This window comes from Xyrauchen texanus, chromosome 17 (genome assembly GCF_025860055.1).
Source record: "Xyrauchen texanus isolate HMW12.3.18 chromosome 17, RBS_HiC_50CHRs, whole genome shotgun sequence".
Lineage (NCBI taxonomy): Eukaryota > Metazoa > Chordata > Actinopteri > Cypriniformes > Catostomidae > Xyrauchen > Xyrauchen texanus.
Genome location: NC_068292.1, coordinates 8,360,156 through 8,381,368, shown reverse-complemented (window position 1 = coordinate 8,381,368; position 21,213 = coordinate 8,360,156). Strand labels below are relative to the sequence as shown.

The following is a 21,213-nucleotide window of genomic DNA, read 5'->3' as shown; positions in this document are numbered from 1 at the left end:
ATGGCAGGTAGCGCACATGCGCAGAGTTTCTTCTGTTCATACACGAATGGTTGCAGTGTGACTATAGCGCCATCTACTGCCATCTCAACCTGTATCATAGGAAATAATTTATATAAAATTCAACATTCGTGTAAATGTTATTTGATTAAACTAAATGGACATGAAAATGTGTGTGTGTATGTGTGTGTGTGTGTGTGTACGATGGCGGCCAAAAGTTGGAATAATGTACAGATTTTGCTCTTATGGAAAGAAATTATTACTTGTATTCACCGAAGTGGCATTCAACTGATCACAATGAATAGTCAGGACATTAATAACGTGAAAAATTACAATTTGAAAAAAATGTTCAGAACTTCTTAAATTACTTCATAGAGTTCTCATCTTTTTGTCTTTCTGTTTCAAAAGTGGCATTTTCTTTGCAATTCTTCCCATAAGAATCAGAATCAGAATCAGCTTTATTGCCAAGTATGCTTACACATACAAGGAATTTGTCTTGGTGACAGGAGCTTCCAGTGTACATCAATACAAACAATACCAAAAACAGCAGCAAGACATAGGTAATTAAAAAAAAGAAAAAAAAAAAAGAAAAAGAAAAAGATACATATACGTACATACGTACCCACATACACACACATAGTGCAAATCTATTACAATCTGTTATATAAAGAACAAAAATACAGTATATTATGTACAGAGCAATGTAAGTAATGGCAGAAATGGATATGTTGGATAATATAAATAGACTTAAACTGTGTATTGCACATAATTATTGCTCAATGGGGCAATTTATTTGTTCATTAGATGGATAGCCTGAGGGAAAAAACTGTTTCTGTGTCTGATGGTTCTGGTGTTCAGAGCTCTGAAGCGCCGGCCAGAAGGCAACAGTTCAAAAAGGTAGTGGGCAGGGTGAGTAGGGTCCAGAGTGATTTTTACAGCCTTTTTCTTCACTCTGGATGTGTATAGTTCTTGAGGGGGTGCAGGGGGCAACCAATAATCCTCTCAGCAGACCGAACTGTCCTTTGTAGTCTTCTGATGTCTGATTTCGTAGCTGCACCAAACCAGACAGTTATTGAAGTGCAGAGGACAGACTCAATGACTGCTGAGTAGAACTGTTTCAGCAGCACCTGTGGCAGGTTGAACTTCCTCAGCTGGCAAAGGAAGTACAACCTCTGCTGGGCCTTTTTCACGATGGAGTCGATGTGTATCTCCCACTTCAGGTCCTGTGAGATGGTAGTGCCCAGGAACCTGAATGACTCCACTGCTGACAGTGCTGCATAAGTCCTGCACCCCTGAGTCTTCTCTTTACTGTTGTACATGAAACTGGTGTTGAGTGGGTAGAATTCAATGAAGCTGTCAGCTTAGGACATGTGAGGTGTCTATTTCTCAAACTAAAGACTCTGACGTACTTATTCTCTTGTTTAGTTGTACATCTGGCCTTCCACATCTCTTTCTGTCCTTTTTTTTTTTTTTTGGCAATTTCAAGCCTTCATTCCTCAAAACAATGACTGACTGATGAGTTTCTAGAGAAAGCATTTTTGATCTAATATTGACCTTCAGACATGCCAGTCTATTGCATACTGTGGCAACTAAAAAAAACAAACCCAAAGACAATGTTAAACTTCATTTAACGAACCAAATAGCTTTCAACTGTGTTTGATATAATTTTTCAAATAGTGATGGTGCTGTTTTAAAAAATTAAAAAATTAAAAATTAATTCAATTAAATAAGAAATTAACGGGATGAAACATATGTTTAGAAAGTAATTTAACTCTAGTCTAAATTCAAACCTTTTTGGAACTCAATGTATAATCAAATTGAATGGAAAGAGGTCTGGAGTTTACCCAGCAAATACTGTCTTACTAATAAAGTTAAAGAAGTTACATATAAGATTATTCACTTGATTTATCCAGTGAGACAAGTAGTCTCAAGATTTGTTAGAGACATGGAGACAACATGCATCTTTTGTAACACAGAAGAAGAATCAATAAAACATTTATTCTTTGAATGTGTATTTACCCAATTGTTTTGGACTGATGTTGAATATCTGATATTTAAATTCACAAAATTAAAGATTCGTCTTTCTGGTAAAGATATTTTTTTGTTATACAAAAATAAGAGTTTGGAGCAAAATTTGGTGATTAACTTAATAATTATGTGTGGAAAATACCATATTCACAAACAGAAATGGACCAATAATAAACCTAACATTATATTATTAAAAATTGAGCTTAAACATTATATTGAAGCCCTAAAAGATGCAAGAAATAAAAAAGCGAAACGGATATATAGAATTTTTGAATCCCTTTTTGTAATGTTTCCCCTGTATAGTTTATTTTTTTTTTATTTTTTTATTTTTTCTTGCTGTCTATTGTTTCTTTGATGCTATTATGAATGTAATAGATAATAATAATATGATGTGATCCTCTGTATGTGTATATTGTATATTGTTCTTGTTATGCAATAAAAAAAAATAAAAAAAATTCAATGGACTTTCATTTGGAGGTTATTGCCATCACAACGCTGAGATGCCTTGTGATCAGCGATCTTCTATACCTTTTACAACTTCGGCGTTTTTACCATCTGATAGAGTTTATCGATTAACTCGCGTGTCACGACAGTAAGTCACAGTTTGCGGATACGATACAATTGAATGGGAAGCGCCGTAAAGTAGTAACTGACTGTCGCAAAATTGTTGGTGTTTTCTCTTAAAAAACTAGTAAACTCCACACATAGTTCATTCCAAGAGTATTGTTTAGTGTAAAAAATATTGAAGATTAGTGGAATGTCAATGTGAGCTCAAAGCAATTTATTTAGCACCGCCGCGTAATGCTATTATAAGTTAAGCTTGTAGGCTCCAATTTATAGACGGGCTCTGCTGTATGTTATCGCTAGTGTGAAGATGAGCTCAACTGTTATGTTCGCTGTCGACGCCTAATAAATGTCATTTATTCATCTGCTTTGTGGCTGTTGTTCGTGTTCAGACGCAGGAGGTGATATGATTTGTAGGACATGGCGTTTTTTTTTTTTTATCGCTTTAAGGGTGTTTGTACGCGTCTAATAGTGTGCTATCAGTGCTAGCTATATTAACATGCATGTATATATTTATTTACAGCTTCATAAACATGAATATATTCCACAAATAATGTAACCGTGAGTTCAGTATTTCGTTTAGTCTGTCAGTGTTATCCTATTTTTCATAAATAGTTGAAATGCTGACAGTAGACTATTAGCAGAGATAATCTTTGACTTCATGAGAATCTGACGTTTATTGTTGATTCATATAATACTCATGATCTCTAGAAACACTCTATTATTGGTGCATTCAGTTATTTAGAATGTGTGTCTGTATTTCATAAAGCTCTTGAAGAGATATGAAACGAGTTCGTCTGCTGCTAATATTTGTGTTTATAGTTCATGTCAGTTCATTTCCTGTTTGTTACAGTAAGTGAAATAGTAAGAAGTTGGTTAAAAAAAAAATCATCTAGTGTAGATATTACCTAGATATGCCTATTTTTAGGCAGTAACAAATCCTTAGTTTCTCATTAATGTAATGCAGGAGTTTGCTGTATTAAAACAAATAGCCTAGTATAAAAAAAATAAAGCCTTTATATATAGATTAAATGTGTATCTCTGCTGTTTTGTGTTGTATTATATGTCTTATTTAAGTTTATACCAATTCATCTTGATATCCTGATCTTATGGGATTTCAGTGCTTTTAACACAATGCTCACTGTATCCTGAACAGATCAATAACTGAAGACAATATATGTGTCACCTGGAGAAAGGAGATCATGGCCGATGACAAGGATATCCTCCGAGATGTTTGGTTTGGAAGGATACCTGCCTGCTTCACATTGTCTCCAGAGGAGATCACGGAGAGAGAAGCAGAACCTTACTATGTAAGTTAACCCTTGTGTGTCAATAATAAAAAAAAGTTATTCAGAGGTCCTTAGAGTACAAAAATGTACACCTCAAAAAACTGCCGTAATAATTTATATATTAATATTACTTTCCACTTTCAATGACAATTTTATTTTTTATCAACATCAGTCATGACCATAACTACCAAATATTCATTCATTTTCAGGATCTTAACCCTTTAAATGCCAGTTTGTTTACATTATGCCACTGTTGTTTTACACACACACACACACACACACACACACACACACACACACACACACACACACACACACACACACACACACGTAGTGTTTCCATGTTTTATGGGGACTTTCCATAGACATAATGGTTTTTATACTGTACAAACTTTATATTCTATCCCCTAAACCTAACCCTACCCCTAAACCTAACCCTCACAGAAAACTTTCTGCATTTTTACATTTTCAAAAAACATAATTTAGTATGATTTATAAGCTGTTTTCCTCATGGGGACCGACAAAATGTCCCCACAAGGTCAAAAATTTCGGGTTTTACTATCCTTATGGGGACATTTGGTCCCCACAAAGTGATAAATACACGCTCACACACACACACACACACACACACACGGCACACACACACACACACACACACACACACACACACACACACACAATTTTAGCTGCATCATGTATTCAATTGGCCTGCAGTTCTCTTTAATACAGCAAACAGAAAATAGGAAAAAAGCATTTATTTGCTCCATAGGCTAAACTTGAGAAAAATGGCGTCTTCTGGTGGAATATATATCGTCATAAATTATAAATCATAAATCATTTTTATGATTTTTATCATTTTAATTTATAAATCATAATCATAAATTATATATATAATTTTATATAAATAAAATTTAAGACAGGGCTCCAGAATGAAAACATAATATTATAGAATTCATGATTGTAAGCTTTAATGGCTCTGGGATCTCAAATTGCAGTTTTAATAGGTTTCAATGTGGACATTTTTGTCCTGAATGTCCAGAGTGTGACTATTTTGTGTACACCGTGTATAGATGAATTATAGGAACTGAAGTTGAAACATAAAAATTCCCCCAAAAATACACACCTTTGGCAAAATGTATGCCATTGGCATTAACACAGCCAAAATGATCAAAAAAATTTAAAAGACAAAAATGTCCGGAAGGTCACACAAGGATTAAGACAATGGACACTTTCTTTCTTCTGTATAATGGTTTATTTGATGTCACCTGACCTGTTCTCCTCTCTTCTGTCAGCTGCTCCTCCCACGGGTCAGCTACCTGATGCTGGTCACTGATAAAGTCAAGAAACATTTTCTCAGAGTCATGAAGGCAGAAGACGTGGAGGAGATGTGGTTTGAATATGAAGGAACGCCTCTTAAATGGTGCGTTTTGGTGATAGTATGTCTGCTGCATGCTTTGTATGGTGAAAAATATGGTGTGTCAACATGTTTGATCCAAACATGAAAACGTTGCTCTAGGGTTTTTTTGTTGGTTCTTCTGGCGATGCAAGCCTTATTTACAATATTTCATTGTTAAAAATATATGTTTATTAATAGAGATGCACCGATTGCAATTTTCTTGGCCAATTCCGATTTCCGATTTTTTACAAGTGTGACCTGCCGATACTGATTTTTTCCGATTTTCTTTCTAAGAACTATTGTTGACCGCATATACAAACAAAATCTACCTTACTTCAATGCAAAATTTTATTTTCATAATAAAATAAATTATTAAACATTACAATTTCCCCCAAACTGCACTAAGTTACAGGATCTTCTCTCACTTAAACAACTCTCAAAATAAAGTGCTCTGTGACTGGAAAGAGGTAGAAATAACAATTAACTGCAAATGAGTTGCTTTATATAACAGATGTCATTTTCCACTATTTTTATAAATTGACCTTTTTCTCTTTATTACTCGTCTAACAAAACCATTCCAAAGATCTGAAAACCATACATGTCAACACTCCTGTTTTTCCCGGGAATCTCCCGTTTTGTTATTTCTCCCCAAAAAACTCCCGTAATTTGTATTAATTTGTAAACCACGTTATATGAATAATCACATCAATATATTATTCCAAGATGGTCCAGTTGCCAGATCTTGAATGAAACGCATCCTACTCACACAATCGACACATCATACAAATTACAAATCATTTATGACCTCAACCTGGCAACCAAAACCCATTTGCGCTGTTGATATCTGCGCAGGCAGTAGACGCGGGATGTTAAATCAAGCTTTACTGGTAGATGGGAGAAGAAGACTCAGCTGGTGCGCCGGTGGAAAAACAAAATATACATGTAAATTTAACAACAGCTGGATGGACGAATTTAATTTCATATCCCGAAGCCATATCAACAATGCCCACGCCTTTTGCAAAGTTTGTCTCACTGATTTTAATATCGGACACGGTGGGAAAAATTACGTTACTCAGCACATTAAATCACAACGGCACAATTTGTATGTATTTAGCCTGCCTCTGCCATCCAGCACCCCCCTTTCCCTCTTTCGGATTTGTGTACCCAAATGTTGACAGGTAACAGGCTGCATGTGTGACATGACACGAGATTAAACAACTCGGGCAACGTGAAGTAGGAAAAGTATCACCTACTCTGTATCGAGGAAATTTATGAGATTTCTGAACCCTCTGTCCTCAACTATGGAGAACAGCTGGTCATCCAGGGCCATGAATTCCATAATTTTCCTCATAATTGCTTTGGTCTTTTCGCTGCTCATTCCAAGGAATGATAGGAGAGGCTGCTGACTTGTGACTGGCTCTGAGCTCTGACTAGCTTTAGCCGCTTTCCCTTTTTAGCTTCTTTTTTAAAATGGGCATTTTCAGCTGGGTGATGTTGTTTTAGGTTTGTTGATCCGAAAGTTATTGTGGTGGTTCCCCCACGGCTTACTTTGGCCTTACAATTATTACAAATTGCGAACTTTATGTATTCTTCACTCACAGTGAAGATCTTCCACGCCAATGACATGTTTACGTGCGGCTGTGACGTTATTGCCTGCGCCGCTGGCAACAAAACGGACCGGCTTGGGATCGGAAAGACGTGAGGCTGACCGGCCGGTCACCGATCCGGGCGAGCATGCGGAAAATCGGCTAATTCCGGTCCCTGGCCGGTCGATCGGTGCATCTCTATTTATTATACAATCAATACATCTGATACAGTAATCCATCAATACAATTGATGCATTCATATGCTTATAATAAAAGTGCTGTAAGTGAATTTAGCTTTCAATTAGACAAACATCTGAATTTGACCACATTCATTTTCCAGAACCCAATAGACCCAAACACACAAGTTTCTGATTGGCTTAGAAAGTGTGGGCCACTCCCATTTTTTCTTTTGCCATTTAAAGAGTCTACTGCCACAGATCCCACTAGAGGACAAGGAGGGATTTTTTTTATATTCAGAAAAAAGTTTTGCATCTCCATAGCTTTATACATCCATTACGAAAATTAACAGTGGTTCCCCTTCTGTCGCTCTCTCCATGTTGTGTCGGAGAAGCGACACTAGGGGTCTCTCTTGAGCGCCGATATCTACCTCTGATCTATGAAAAAAGGCCAATGAGAGTTGGCAGCCGGTATTTGCATGTCCCGCCCCCGGACATACGGGTATTTAAGCGGCGCAAATATGGGAGTTCATTCAGAAAATTTCTTCGGAGCCGATGGTCTGTTTGCAGTCTGCTGCGAGAATACACACCACTTTAAACGTTCCTGTTTCCTCTGACGATCTGCATGCTGTTGGATCTTGACGGCGCACAACAGCGGCTTTCTCCTTCACATTGCACGGCGTGCATTGTTGCCCCTGAGCACTTCGACAGCGCAGACACACACACACATTGTGTATTTAAAAGAGTAAATTCCTATTAAAAGAGTAATTTCTCTAAAAGAGCAAAACACAGCGGCGTTGAACGTCCTTTTCAGGACGCGTCTTTTTCAAGATGCCCTTCCGCCCCTGTGTTGTTCCTGGATGCGGTAGAGTGCTCTCCGCTTCAGACGGCCACAGGCACTGTCTCGTGTGTTTGGGCCGCGATCACACCGAGGCGGCGTTTGTGGATGGCTCATGTTCTCACTGCGAGAACATGATCATGACCACGTTGCGGTTGCGGCTTGCTTTCAACAGAGAGCAAGCCACCCCAGCTGCACCCCGCATTGCTCCTTCTTCCCACGGGATTGAGGACGATGCGGTTGGCGCTGGGGGCGATTTGGGGGCGGCAGCGGGTGCAGTTTCGCCGGGTAGCCCCCCACGAACCTCCCGTTCCCCGACACGCTCGCTGGTCCCCGTCTACGCTCACGGTGATAGCGGCTCGCCTCACGGCCTGGTTGTCTATCCTCCCGAGCCCGAAACAGATGAGCTTGCCGCCGCATCGGAGAGTGTGATGTCTGATGCCGAGGACTCCCCTGGACTGTCGCCTTCGGGCCAGCAGGCCCAGGCTGAGGCCGACGCTCAGATGTCTGACATGCTTTCCCGGGCCGCCGTGAGCGTGGGGTTTGATTGGAACCCTCCATCCTCCCCACAGCCTTCACGGTTATATGACTGGTTCCTGGGGACAGCGCGCCATTCGCGGCCTCGCATCCCCCCGGTCCCGTTTTTCCCGGAGGTGCATGACGAGCTGACGTCTACGTGGAGAGCCCCCAGGTTGATAGGGCAATTGCGTACCATCTATGCCCCAGTAGCCCTACCTCCTGGCGTGGCCGCCCCGTACTCCCATCCAAGCCCTGTAGGACAACATCCTCGCTCAACGCGAAGGCCTACGGTGCGGCTGGACGCGCTGCCTCCGCCCTGCATGTGACGGCCCTCCTGCAAGTCCACCAGGCCAAAGCACTCAGAAGCATGCACGGGGGTGGACCTGATCCTGATGTGCTGCAGGAACTGCACTCAGCGACCGACCTCGCCCTGAGAGCGATGAAGGCCACAGCGCAGGCACTCGGACAGGCGATGGCCACCCTAGTGGTCCAGGAACGCCATCTCTGGCTCAATCTGGTCGAGATGCGTGAGGCTGACAAGAACCGCTTCCTGGACGCACCTGTCTCCCAGATTGGCCTTTTCGGCGACACCGTCGAGGACTTCGCCCAACAGTTCTCCGCGTTGAAGAAGCAGACGGAGGCCATCTCTCACATCATGCCCCGCCACACACCTGCTGCTATGGGCCCTGCCCCGTCTGCTCGCCGAGGGCGTCCCCCTGCGGCGAAGAAACCAGCTCCTGCTCCGCCCCAACCTGGGCCCAGCTCTCAGCCCCAGCGTCGAGCACCCCGCAGGCGGCATACGCCCCCTGTCTCACGAACCCCCTCTAGGACCCGAAAGGCTCCCAAGCGTTCCTGAGACAGTCGACCCAGAGCCGAAGACGTTAGCTCCGGAGGTGGTAAGACCGCTCCGTCCCCCGGTGGAGGGCCGGGTGGAGAATCCTTTGTTTTTTCATTTGCCACACCCCCTGACGGGGACTGTGGTACCCACATTCTCAATAAAAGAGCTATTTCATTTGCCTCTGGGTCACCTGGCCCGCAAATGCCATTCTCACGGCAATGTGCTTTCAGATTACGACAGTCCCGGTACACCGGACGCGGCGATCCCGCCTTCCGCCTGCCCACGACTGTCCCCCGGCCGACCGGTTCAGACGAGTCCAGAGGACGCCAACATCAGACCTCCTCCTCAGTCATGAACCCGCCCCCTGCCGGGCGCGCGGAGCAAGGTAAGTGCTTTGAGTCTATTCTCAGCACCTCAGCCTCAGGCCGCAACGAAACCGCCCGACGCTGCATTACCTGTTCCGCCCCGCTGCGAGGCCCCGCTGGGTATGTCCAAAATACTCGTCCCTTTGTTGCCCCTAGTGCAGAGCTGGGAAGCGTGGCTTCCGCTTCCCAACGCATCACGCTGGCTGCACCGGACCATTCGACTCGGTTACGCAATTCAGTTTGCCCGGCTCCCGCCCCCCGTCAGGGGCGTCCGCTTTTCCGCAGTATACGGCGAGCATGCCAGTTCCCTGCGCACGGAAATCGCGACCCTCTTAGCCAAGGGCGAGGTAGAGCCCGTCCCTCCAACCGAAATGAGGAAGGGTTTCTACAGCCCTTACTTCATTGTACCCAAGAAAGGCGGCGGCTTACGACCAATCCTGGACCTGCGAGTTTTCAATCGGGCCTTGTTAAAACTCCCGTTCAAGATGCTCACGAGTATTCTGGCTGGTGTTCAGCATCTAGATTGGTTCGCAGCGGTAGACCTGAAGGACGCGTACTTCCACGTCTCAATTCTGCCACGACAACGACCCTTCTGACGGTCCGTGTGCGACGGCCAGGCGTTTCAGTACAAAGTCCTCCCCTTCGGCCTGTCTCTGTCCCCTCACGTCTTCACGAAGGTCGCAGAGGCGGCCCTTGCCCCGCTACGAGTAGCCGGCATCCGCATTCTCAACTACCTCGACGACTGGCTCATCCTAGCACACTCTCGAGAGTTTCTATGCGCACACAGAGACCAGGTGCTCCGGCACCTCAGCCGCTTGGGGCTTCAGGTCAACTGGGAAAAGAGCAAGCTCACTCCGGTTCAGAGCATCTCTTTTCTTGGGTTGGAGTTAGACTCAGTCTCAATGACAGCACGTCTCACAAGCGAGCGTGCTCAGTCGGTGCTGGACTGCCTCGCTTCCTTCAAGCCAGGCACAGTGGTCCCGCTAAAACTTTTCCAGAGGCTCCTGGGGCATATGGCGTCCTCCGCGGCGGTCGCGCCGCTGGGGTTGATGCATATGAGACCACTCCAGCACTGGCTCCAGACTCGAGTCCCGAGACAAGCATGGCACCACGGCACGCATCGGGTTAGGATCACCCCCGCCTGCCTCAAAACACTCCGACCCTGGACAGACCTCTGCTTTTTACGGGCAGGAGTGCCCCTGCAGCAGGTGTCCCGACGCGTTCTGGTCACAACCGACGCCTCCCGGTCCGGGTGGGGTGCCGTGTGCAGCGGGCACGCAGCAGCGGGCCATTGGAAAGGGGCCCCACTGCGTTGGCACATCAACTGCCTGGAGTTGCTGACCGTCCTTCTTGCTCTCAGGAAGTTCCTCCCGTTAGTTCAGGACAAACACGTCCTCGTGAGATCGGACAGCACCACGGTGGTGGCGTACATAAATCGCCAAGGCGGCGTACGCTCCCGCCACATGTCACAACTCGCCCGCCGTCTCAAGTCGCTGCGTGCCACTCACATCCCGGCAAGCTCAACGTCGTAGCGGATGCGCTACCACGACAACGCCTGCCCGGCGGGGAGTGGAGGCTTCACCCCCAGTCGGTCCAGCTGATTTGGGAACGGTTTAGCAAGGCCCAGGTAGACCTGTTTGCCTCCCAGGAAACCTCCCACTGTCCTCTCTGGTACGCCCCAACAGAGGCTCCCCTCCGGACAGACGCGCTGGCACACAGCTGGCCCTCGGGGCTGCGCAAGTACGCATTTCCCCCAGTGAGCCTTCTTGCACCGGTGCTGTGCAAGGTCAGGGAGGACGAGGAGCAAGTCACTCTGGTGGCCCCCTACTGGCCCACTCGGACTTGGTTCTCGGAACTCAGACTTCTCGCGACAGCTCCTCCCTGGCAAATTCCCCTGAGAAAGGACCTCCTCTCTCAGGGACGGGGCACGCTCTGGCACCCGCGCCCAGACCTCTGGAACCTCCACGTCTGGTCCCTGGAGGGGATGCGGAAGAGCTAGCCGGCTTACCGGCGACCGTTGTGAATACAATCAACCAAGCCAGAGCCCCCTCTACCAGGCACCTTTACGCCCTAAATAGGCGCTTGTTCGCAGATTGGTGTTCTTCCCGAACTGAAGACCCGCAGAGATGCGCGATCAAGTCAGTGCTCCTGTTCCTACAGGAGAGGCTGGACAGGAGGCTGTCCCCGTCCTCCCTCAAGGTGTATGTTGCCGCCATTGCCGCCCACCACAATCCTGTAGACGGAAGTCTTTGGGTAAGCACGACCTGATCCTCAGGTTCCTGAGAGGCGCCCGGAGGTTGAATCCCTCCCGGCCAGGCCTAGTTCCCTCCTGGGGTCTCTCGGTAGTCTTGGCAGGACTCCAGAGACCCCCCTTCGAGCCACTTTAATCAATTGGACTCAGGGCCCTCTCTCTTAAGACGGCCCTGCTGATCGTGCTCGCCTCTATCAAGAGGGTCGGGGACCTGCAAGCGTTCTCTGTCAGCGACACTTGCCTGGAGTTCGGTCCGGCAGATACGTCTGTGATCCTAAGACCGCGACCGGGCTATGTGCCCAAGGTTCCTACCACACCCTTCCGAGATCAGGTAGTGAACCTGCAAGCGCTGCCCCAGGAGGAGGCAGACCCAGCCCTTTCGTTGCTATGTTCAGTGCGCGCCCTGCGCATTTACCTGGACCGCACACAGAGCACTAGACGCTCTGAGCAGCTCTTTGTCTGTTTTGGGGGACGGCAGAAAGGGAATGCCGTCTCCAAACAGAGGCTCGCCCACTGGGTTGTCGACGCCATCACACTGGCTTATCACACCCAGGCCGTGCCCCTACCCTTGCGGGTCCGAGCTCACTCAACAAGGGGTGTTGCGTCCTCGTGGGCACTGGCCAAGGGCACCTCCCTAGCAGACATCTGTAGAGCCGCGGGTTGGGCAACACCCAACACCTTCACGAGGTTTTACAACCTCCGCATTGAGTCGTTGCGTCTCGTGTTTTCTCAGGTCCGAGCCCGTAGAACTCGGTAACACGTAGACCGACCGGCCGGGTGGATCGCTTGCGCCCAGCGCCCTTTTCCTGACGTCAAGGTAAAGTAGTGCGCCTTCTTCCCAGGGCGCCCCACTCCGAGTCGGGACCCTGGTCGATTTCTCCCCAGCCCTCCGGGTCCGCGGTTCAGCGGAGGAACTCGCTGACCCAAGCCACTGCGGGTACCCTGATGGCTACCCTGTACTGGTATAGGTGCTCCACAGGTAAGGCCTCCTGCTCGGACTCCCCCTGTGTGTAATTCCACGGTTCTGTCCCCTTACGAGCGGACCCCCGTGTCTCCCTTAGGCAGTTACAGCTGCCCCGGTCGCCGTGCTGTAGCAACTCCCCCCTTTCGAGGCTGGATCTACCACCGCACCATACTTTCCACACGAGCCCTAAGACGGCCGTGTGACGTGTCTACCACTTTTCCTCCCCAAGAAAAAGGGCAGGTGTGGTCTCCGCAGGGTCTGGGTAAGACCCCCTTCCCTATATGCATGTAAGGGCCCTGGCCGTGATTGCTCTATGCGAGAAACATCGAGAGAAAAGAGGCCCAGCCAGGCTGGCTCGTTCCCATGTTGGCAAACATTGCCTTGTTCCCCTCCCAGGGTAACTAGAAGAATTCCGATGTTCTTATGGGGCATTGGGGAAGGGTACATGCAGCCAGGTACAGACGATGCGCGGTACTGGATGAAATCCCTGCCCGCCTCTGTATCGGCGGTTCACGTACACGGTTCAGCGCATGGCAAGATTGGATTGGGTCCCCTAGTGTCGCTTCTCCGACACAACGTGGAGAGAGCGACAGAAGGGGAACGTTTGGTTACGTATGTAACCGCCGTTCCCCGAGGGAGGGAACGACACGTTGTGTCTTTCCTCCGCCATGTCGCTGAACCGGCTCCTCAGAAAAATTTCCGGCTCCTCAGAAAAATCCTGAATGAACTCCCGTATTTGCGCCGCTTAAATACCCGTATGTCCGGGGGCGGGACATGCAAATACCGGCTGCCAACTCTCATTGGCCTTTTTTCATAGATCAGAGGTGGATATCGGCGCTCAAGAGAGACCCCTAGTGTCGCTTCTCCGACACAACGTGTCGTTCCCTCCCTCGGGGAACGGAGGTTACATACGTGTAACCAAACATTTTACTTCAGTTTTCAGCCACCCTGACATTATGTATCCTTTTTACGCCACACATAGTGCTGCATGTTCTTTCCAAAAAATTCAACCTTAGTTTTATTAGTCCACAAAACATTTTCCCAATAGGATTGTGGAGTATCCAGGTGGTCAACGTGGCAAGCTTCCGGCATGCAGCAATGTTTTTGTCAGAAAGCAGGGACTTCCTTCATGGTGTGCTGCCACGTTCACCATGCCTGTTTAATGTTAAACATCTTCCATATAGTAGACTCATGAACAGAGATGTTGAGCAGTTCCATTGATTCCTTAAATTCTTTAGCTGTCACTCTAGGGTTCTTTTTACCTCATTGAGCATTCTGCTGTGTCCCTTTTGAGTCATCTCGGCTGGACGGCCACTTCTTGGGAGAAGTACTAAATTATCTCTATTTATAGACAATTTGTCTAAATGGAAAGATGAATACCTAAGCTCTTAAAGATAACTTGTAAACCCTTTTTCAGCTTTATGCAAAGCAACTTAGATGAAGTTCAAACCAGATTTGAAGACAAAGTATATATAGTATTCCAAAGGGGTCACATTCTTTTTCATGCTACTTAAGTAAAAATATTTAAGCCATGATATTTGTAGTAAAACCATAGTAATAATACAGGAAAACCAAAACTGTGGTAATAAAAATGATATAAAATAAAAATACATACTGTATGTAATATATTATAATATATATATAACATTTATAATGAATTAAAAAATGACACCTTTTCTATATTAACACCATGGTTAATTTGTGGTACAAGTATGATTTTTATACACACACACACACACACACACACACACACACACACACACACACACACACACACACACACACACACACACACACACACACACAAACACTTGAAACAAAATCCCTCCTTGTCCTCTCAAGAGACTTCTTGTTGGTCTGTCACAGAGACGGGTGTTATAATTTAGATTAGTTAGTTGGGACATTTTATGCATGCTATTCCAAACATCATTAACAGCACCTTTAATTAGATGTAATTTATTACACACTCCAATCCTGACAGCTGTGTGTCTGTTGAGGATAGTGTGCAGTTCTAAGTTTGCATTAACCACAAGGTGGCAGGAGAGATCAAGACTTGTACAGCAGATGAGAACTTGCATTTGCCTGGATAACTGTCTATTTCAGCTATGCCAACCCTGAAAAACATCAACTGTTCAGTGGATCACTGTATGAACTATACATGTGTTGCAACAGTTATCTTCATTGTTTTATAGGCACTACCCTATTGGCGTGTTGTTTGACCTCCATGCTTCAAACTCAACTCTCCCCTGGAATGTCACTGTGCACTTTAAGGTGTCTAGCCCACTTGACTTATTTATCATTCATCATGCACTTATTAATGTGTCACAGTTGTAATTGACTTTGTTTTGTAGAACTTTCCAGAACAAGACTTACTTCACTGCCTGTCAAACTCTGTGATAGAAGCACATTTCATGTCGTGCATTAAAGAGGCAGATGCCCTCAAACACAAAAGTCAGGTCATCAACGACATGCAGAAGAAAGACCATAAGCAGCTGTGGATGGGCCTGCAAAATGGTAAGAACTGCCTTCATGTTCCCTTGTGTGATTGACCCTTCACCTGCATTCTTTATACCTACGGTTCTCCAACGCTTTTGCTTCAGGTTTAACTTTAGACATCAAGTGGTGGGCCAACACTGTACCAGTATGTGCTGTGTACATTAAAAAGGCTTTTACAAAAAGTGTATTACAAAAGATGCATTTAAGTTCATTTTAACATTTTGTATACAGCCATATGATAACAAAGTCTTTGTAATGTTATAAGAGTGCTATGGTTATTTGGCTTTTTTGGACTAATTTGAACCCTTGACCTTAACTTTATACACACTTTTGTGGCACTCTCTTCTCTCTACTATTTTTTTTAGTCCAATATTGTTTAAATAGAAATGTCCTTAAAATCAAACATTGAAGTGTATTATAATTGCCATGAACTGCATTAGCCCAACAAAATGCGAAACTAATAATACGACAGAGGAAACAAGAAAATAAAAAAATCCTAGACAGCAAAAAACTAAATAAAATATGAAAAGGTGTGATTTACACACATGGAACAAACACTGGACCAAATATTGTTCAAATACATGAAAATTTGTTTGTCATTAACTGAATATCTGGCAAGTGTTTTCTCCTTCCCTAGAAGTTGATAAGCCTATTTATTATGCTATCCTAAATATGCACAATCATTTGATTAATTGCATTTTTATTATGCATTCAGCAGTGTTTTTTTCCCCATGTTGTTCAGTCCCTGTCAGATCATACCTTTGAGAACCATTGCTTTATATGCATTATCTCGACTCTAGATTCTAGCTTTAAATAGAGCTGGGTATTGATACAGAGTTCCTGATTCGATTAGTTTCTTATACACACTCTCGATTTGATTCCGATTTTGATCCAATTCGATCTGATTCAGATTTGTTTGGGTATGTTTCAAATAAATTGTCAATTTTGCTTGCATATAAAATAAATTGTTCTTTCAGCTAATGTTAGTAATTATTCAGGGGACCTGTATAATAACAGGTCCCCTGTATATAACTTGCCACATTATAAAAAAATTGACATTTTTACTATTATTAGTTTTTACCATTTTGACCACATTTAAGCTTTTTATATGTTGTCTTGAAATTGCATATGATTTATTACATATACAGTATCCTGTGTGTCTGTGTGTGTGTGTGTGTGTGTGTGTGTGTGTGTGTATATATATCGTTTTTTGTTACATCACTGATTCTTGAGATAAGGCACAAAATATGTTTAAAAGCTGCACTATGTAAGATTTGTTTAGTTAAAAATTAAAACATTGACATTATTGATTGAGTACATAAACAATCAGTGTTCAAAACAATAATGTTCTTATCTTACCCCCGAATCTTTACGTTAAACCTATAAAAGTGATTTGTATTTGAAGCTGTCGGGTTCGATTTGGTGAGAAATCGCTGGTTTATGGTGTTCATCTTGGCGTCATTACGTCACGTCTGCACAATCGTGTTCTGGCAGGAGAAACTAACTACACCGTTCAGTCTCTCACACTCACACAGTTCAGGACAGCATCACAGCAGTCTAGATAAATGTTTATCTGTTTAATGAAGTTGTTTACCTGCTATAATGCTTGAGTATGTTTTCTGGTAGTGTTGTTGAAGTATATATTGCTTGTCATGCTTTTATGAATCAAATATTACTTGTGTGTTAAACGATCACGATGTGTCTGTGTCATCCGGTGAAGTTACTGTGTGACATGTTTAATATGGATGAAATTGACTTCTTGTAATTGTTATATTGCATTTTCAAGCATATTTTTTTTTTTACATTTAATAAAGTATATTTTATCCCCATAATTTTTTAATCCTTGTTTTATGTTTTTAGTTTACGGTGTCAGGGTTTCCCGCAGAAAATGTGTTAGTTAAGGTGGTGGGTGGTGGTGGTGTGTGTGGGGGGTGTATTTGGAATTGCATAACTCCTGACACAAATTAAGACAAATACTGAAACTTGAGTCATATCTTTTTAATGATGTATTAGTTTGTCAAGGTAATAACATTACATCTAATAGTCCGTCAAAATGTGCAAAGCTTATTACAATCACTGCTTATGGCAGAGCTGACACCTAGCATCGCTACAGGCTATCCTCCTTGGTTTAGAAAAAAAAATTCAAGGGCCCTTCGGTAATTGCACTCTTTTACGAGTGGACCATTTATGCATATTTTCATGCAGGCTGTCAGACTGTTCCCCTGCAGTCTGTTCTACAAGTCTGTCTTGATCTATACATGAAAAGTGAATGAAGCCTGCATTAGTAACAGTTAATTTTGTTATGGTATGAACTTAATCCTAGTAAAGGCAAAAAATATATAATACATTTGTAACGAAATCCAGGACTTTGTATACCAAATCCAAGGCTTTTAAGGCCTTAATTTGAGATTATTTTTCAATGCTTTTAAGATCCTGCGGGTACCCTGGTTAATGTGTCTTGTCCCCTCACAATGACAGTAAATTAATTATTAGGCTACATTACATCAGTCACGTCACATAGTGGTCTATTTTCAGTTCAAAATGGCGAAAATAGACAAAAGTTTATTAATTTGCCTGATTATTTTTGTGATTCGTTTAACATTTATGACCTAAAAAAACTGTCAAATAGCAAATGTTTAGTTTAGCAACTTACATCTTATCTCGCACTTGACCGACCGTAAACTGAAGCGCGTCGAGTCGCTCCTTTACTGTCGAGTCGCTCTGCTAAAATTCGCGCTGTGAACATAAAGCCCGCCTACTTTGATTTGATTGGTCATCTCAAATATTCTGACATTGACGAGCAGTGACAGACCAATGAGGCTCAGATGAACACACACACACGCTCGGCGCTGCTGCGGAAGAACGCGCTGATAACAAGACTGAAGCGAACACGAAGGCTTATCACATATTTAAAGATGGAAAGGGAGAAAACAGGACAGAGTAACACGGCGAATATCGCTCATATATATTTTTTTGACGACGTAGTTAAGGCGGCAGGCGTGTGTTGCTTAGGCGGCCGCCTTAGTTTCAAAGTGCTGCGGGAAACCCTGGGTGTTATTGTGTGCATTCATAGACGTGCTATTGTAGTAACTGATGCTGGACAAGTCTTCTATTGAACTTGTATCAGCCATACCATGAGTTTCACCCCTTAAATTGAAAATTGTAGTACAATTCAAACATTAATAGTAGGTAAAACACCTAATAATCATTATGATATACTGGTGGTGGCTGAGGAGCATGCCCTGTTCTCTATTTAAAAGTGCTTTAGTGTCAGAAAAGTGATTTAACTGTAAAATTAATCCAAAAATGTAAATAAGAGTGTTGTTTATCTTGAAAAGCAAACATGTAATATTTCTATTTTAAATATTTTATTGTAGTAACATAATATCAATGCAAAAATAGCACGTTATGACTCCAGCTCCAGTCATGGTCACACACAGGCGATGTCCAGATAAGCTCAATTTGGGAGATTCATCCGCCAGAAGAGCAGTGCCAGAACACGACTGATGTAATATATTCTTCCGCAAGTTGCTTGCAATTTAAAATTTTAACCACTGATGTCGCTAGAGAGCACAAAGTTACGTAGTTTTACGCAGTTACGCAGCTTTAAATCTGAGTTTCTATTTTTTATATAAAAAATTTAATTGAAATGGATAAATTTGTAGAGAAAGGTCTCAAAATTTACATTTATTCACTTCATAACTTGCATCTTACTTTATTTTGTGTAAACTCCATCTGACATGCTAAAAGCATGTTATTTTAATTTGATTTATCCAGCAAGAGTTTAAAATCTTTAATGATCTAATAATTATAATAATCATTAAAGGAATTCATTTTTCTGTTTTCACACTATTATGGAAAATCTGATGGAACTGACCAAATTGAATATTTTAACCATGTGTTGTACACTAGAGCCATTTAGTTTTTTCCTCAGTTAAAGCTGAGTAACCTAAAGTAAAATGACAAAATGTACCTATACTAACAGAAATTATCATAATAGGAATGAAGTTGCCATGTTGAAGCTGTGACTGCAGAGACTTAAACATTGTGTTATATATAACACAATATATATAAATCTTACCAGACCACGTGTCCTAAGGTTGCAGCTACTGTGAGCAGGAAGTGTTAAAGGGGTCCTCAGAGTTATAGCTGACCATGACATTGTCTGATTTATTCAGGATTATAAAAAAATCTGAGTTGACACAAAGTGAGAACACAACTTTGATAGGCAGTAGAGTTGACTTTATGTACTGTTTGATATCTTACAGATCCCTACATTTCATTTGAAATTTATATGAATGAATTTGTTGCATTTTTAAACACTTTTTTTCGCAGTTTAACATTGTGACCACGCTGAGGACAGGTGAAGGTACATGTTTCCAAGTATAGAGCATGCATTTAAAAAATCCTAATTAAAATATTAAAACAATTGAGTAACACATGCCCTGAATATACACATTGCCTTTAGATTGATCTTTTCCAGTATTTTTATGAATTTCTTGATTTTTTTTATATAAGGATGACCTTTTTATGTAAGACATGTTTTGTCCCTTATCACAAGAATCAGTGACATGTTTATCGTTTACATGCATACTTTGTACTATTTACAAGAATTTCCACTGATATATAGAACACGTGCTAAAACAGTACTGTCACTTTAAGAACAGTGGCAGTTCAGCAAGCATCTCACAGAAGTGTTTTGAGCACATATTAATGAGAGTGGAGTCAAAAGGCAATTAAATGTTTATTTTTTTGTTGCTTTTGATCAACAGCTCACTGTAAAGAACAGAAAGGGTATTTAAAGAGACATTATTCAATGACAAATGGATTGTGTGGATCTTGTCTTTGGACACACAGTACACGGAACGAGTCAATCCAAATTTTTACTCTCAACATGCAGTGAAAGAATCTCACTGCTGAACTTCTATGCTATACCTATTCTATGCTCACTTCTGTGTGAAATCTGAACATTTGAAATGAGGTCGCATATGCAAATTAATTACTCACATTTTAATGTTAAAGATCGATCTTAGTATTTTATATCAGGATTGTTCAAATAAAGATTGCATTTAATAGGAAAATCTATATTTTTAGCTAGACCTGGTTTTAAACATGATACCCTCTGGACCTTCAAAATCATCTGTTCTTGTTTGTAATGAGAGACAGAATTGTGTGAGTTGAGTGGTTTCAGTAGTTAATTTGAAGGTGAAAGCATGAAGTTGTGGAGATAACCTTTAAGAGGTGTGAGTTTCAGTAGTCAGTATGTTTTGATGGTAACACAGTTGTCCTCTGCTCTGATTAGAGTCTGAGAGGAGAGAAAGGAACAGTTTCTAAGCAGATCTTGATTTTCAGCTGCAGTAACAGAACATACACATAAGTTACCTCTCATGCATGTGTCTCTTCTACTCTGCCCGACTTCAAGCTATTATTTTCGATAAAATTTTAACTTTGACATACTGTGTTCAGTATGCACATTTTCTGTACACCGTGGTGACCTTCTAGATTTTCCAAAATGTGCAGTACTTTATACAACAGAGCACACTGTGTGGAATAGTGTGAATTTCGCATTGCAGTGCACATGCAATACAGTTTTCATCATCTCTTTCTTGACTCATTCTTGACATTTACATTTTACACAAAGTTGGATAAAAAAGTCAAAATTACCACTCCATTTGATATGAATGCTGAGTTACTGTCACTAAGTCAATTTCTTTCTTTCTTCAGATAAGTTTGACCAGTTCTGGGCCATGAACCGGAAACTCATGGAGTATCCCACAGAAGAGGAAGGTTTTCGATATATTCCCTTTAGAATATATCAGGTATTTCATCATTTATTCATCTTTATGTATGTACTCAATAAAGTAATGTATTATAGACAATAGATCACAAGCAGCTTGTCAAAATAA

At 42.7% G+C, this 21,213-nt stretch overlaps 1 protein-coding gene across 2 annotated transcripts in view; it reads left to right on the top strand.

Moving 5' to 3' along the window:
• The first annotated feature begins 2,723 nt into the window (after positions 1-2,723).
• Positions 2,724-21,213, top strand: part of LOC127658195 (autophagy protein 5-like) — a 36,999-nt gene continuing 18,509 nt past the window's right edge. The window contains exons 1-6 of one of the 2 annotated variants that reach the window (XM_052147344.1): positions 2,724-2,790; positions 3,746-3,899; positions 5,171-5,298; positions 15,004-15,082; positions 15,163-15,325; positions 21,032-21,126. In XM_052147344.1, coding sequence (XP_052003304.1) covers positions 2,783-2,790; positions 3,746-3,899; positions 5,171-5,298; positions 15,004-15,082; positions 15,163-15,325; positions 21,032-21,126 — 627 coding nt within the window. In that variant the 5' untranslated portion in view covers positions 2,724-2,782. Of the gene's footprint in view, positions 2,791-2,813; positions 2,991-3,745; positions 3,900-5,170; positions 5,299-15,003; positions 15,083-15,162; positions 15,326-21,031; positions 21,127-21,213 lie in introns of those variants that run through there. The other variant, XM_052147345.1, reaches the window with a different exon arrangement.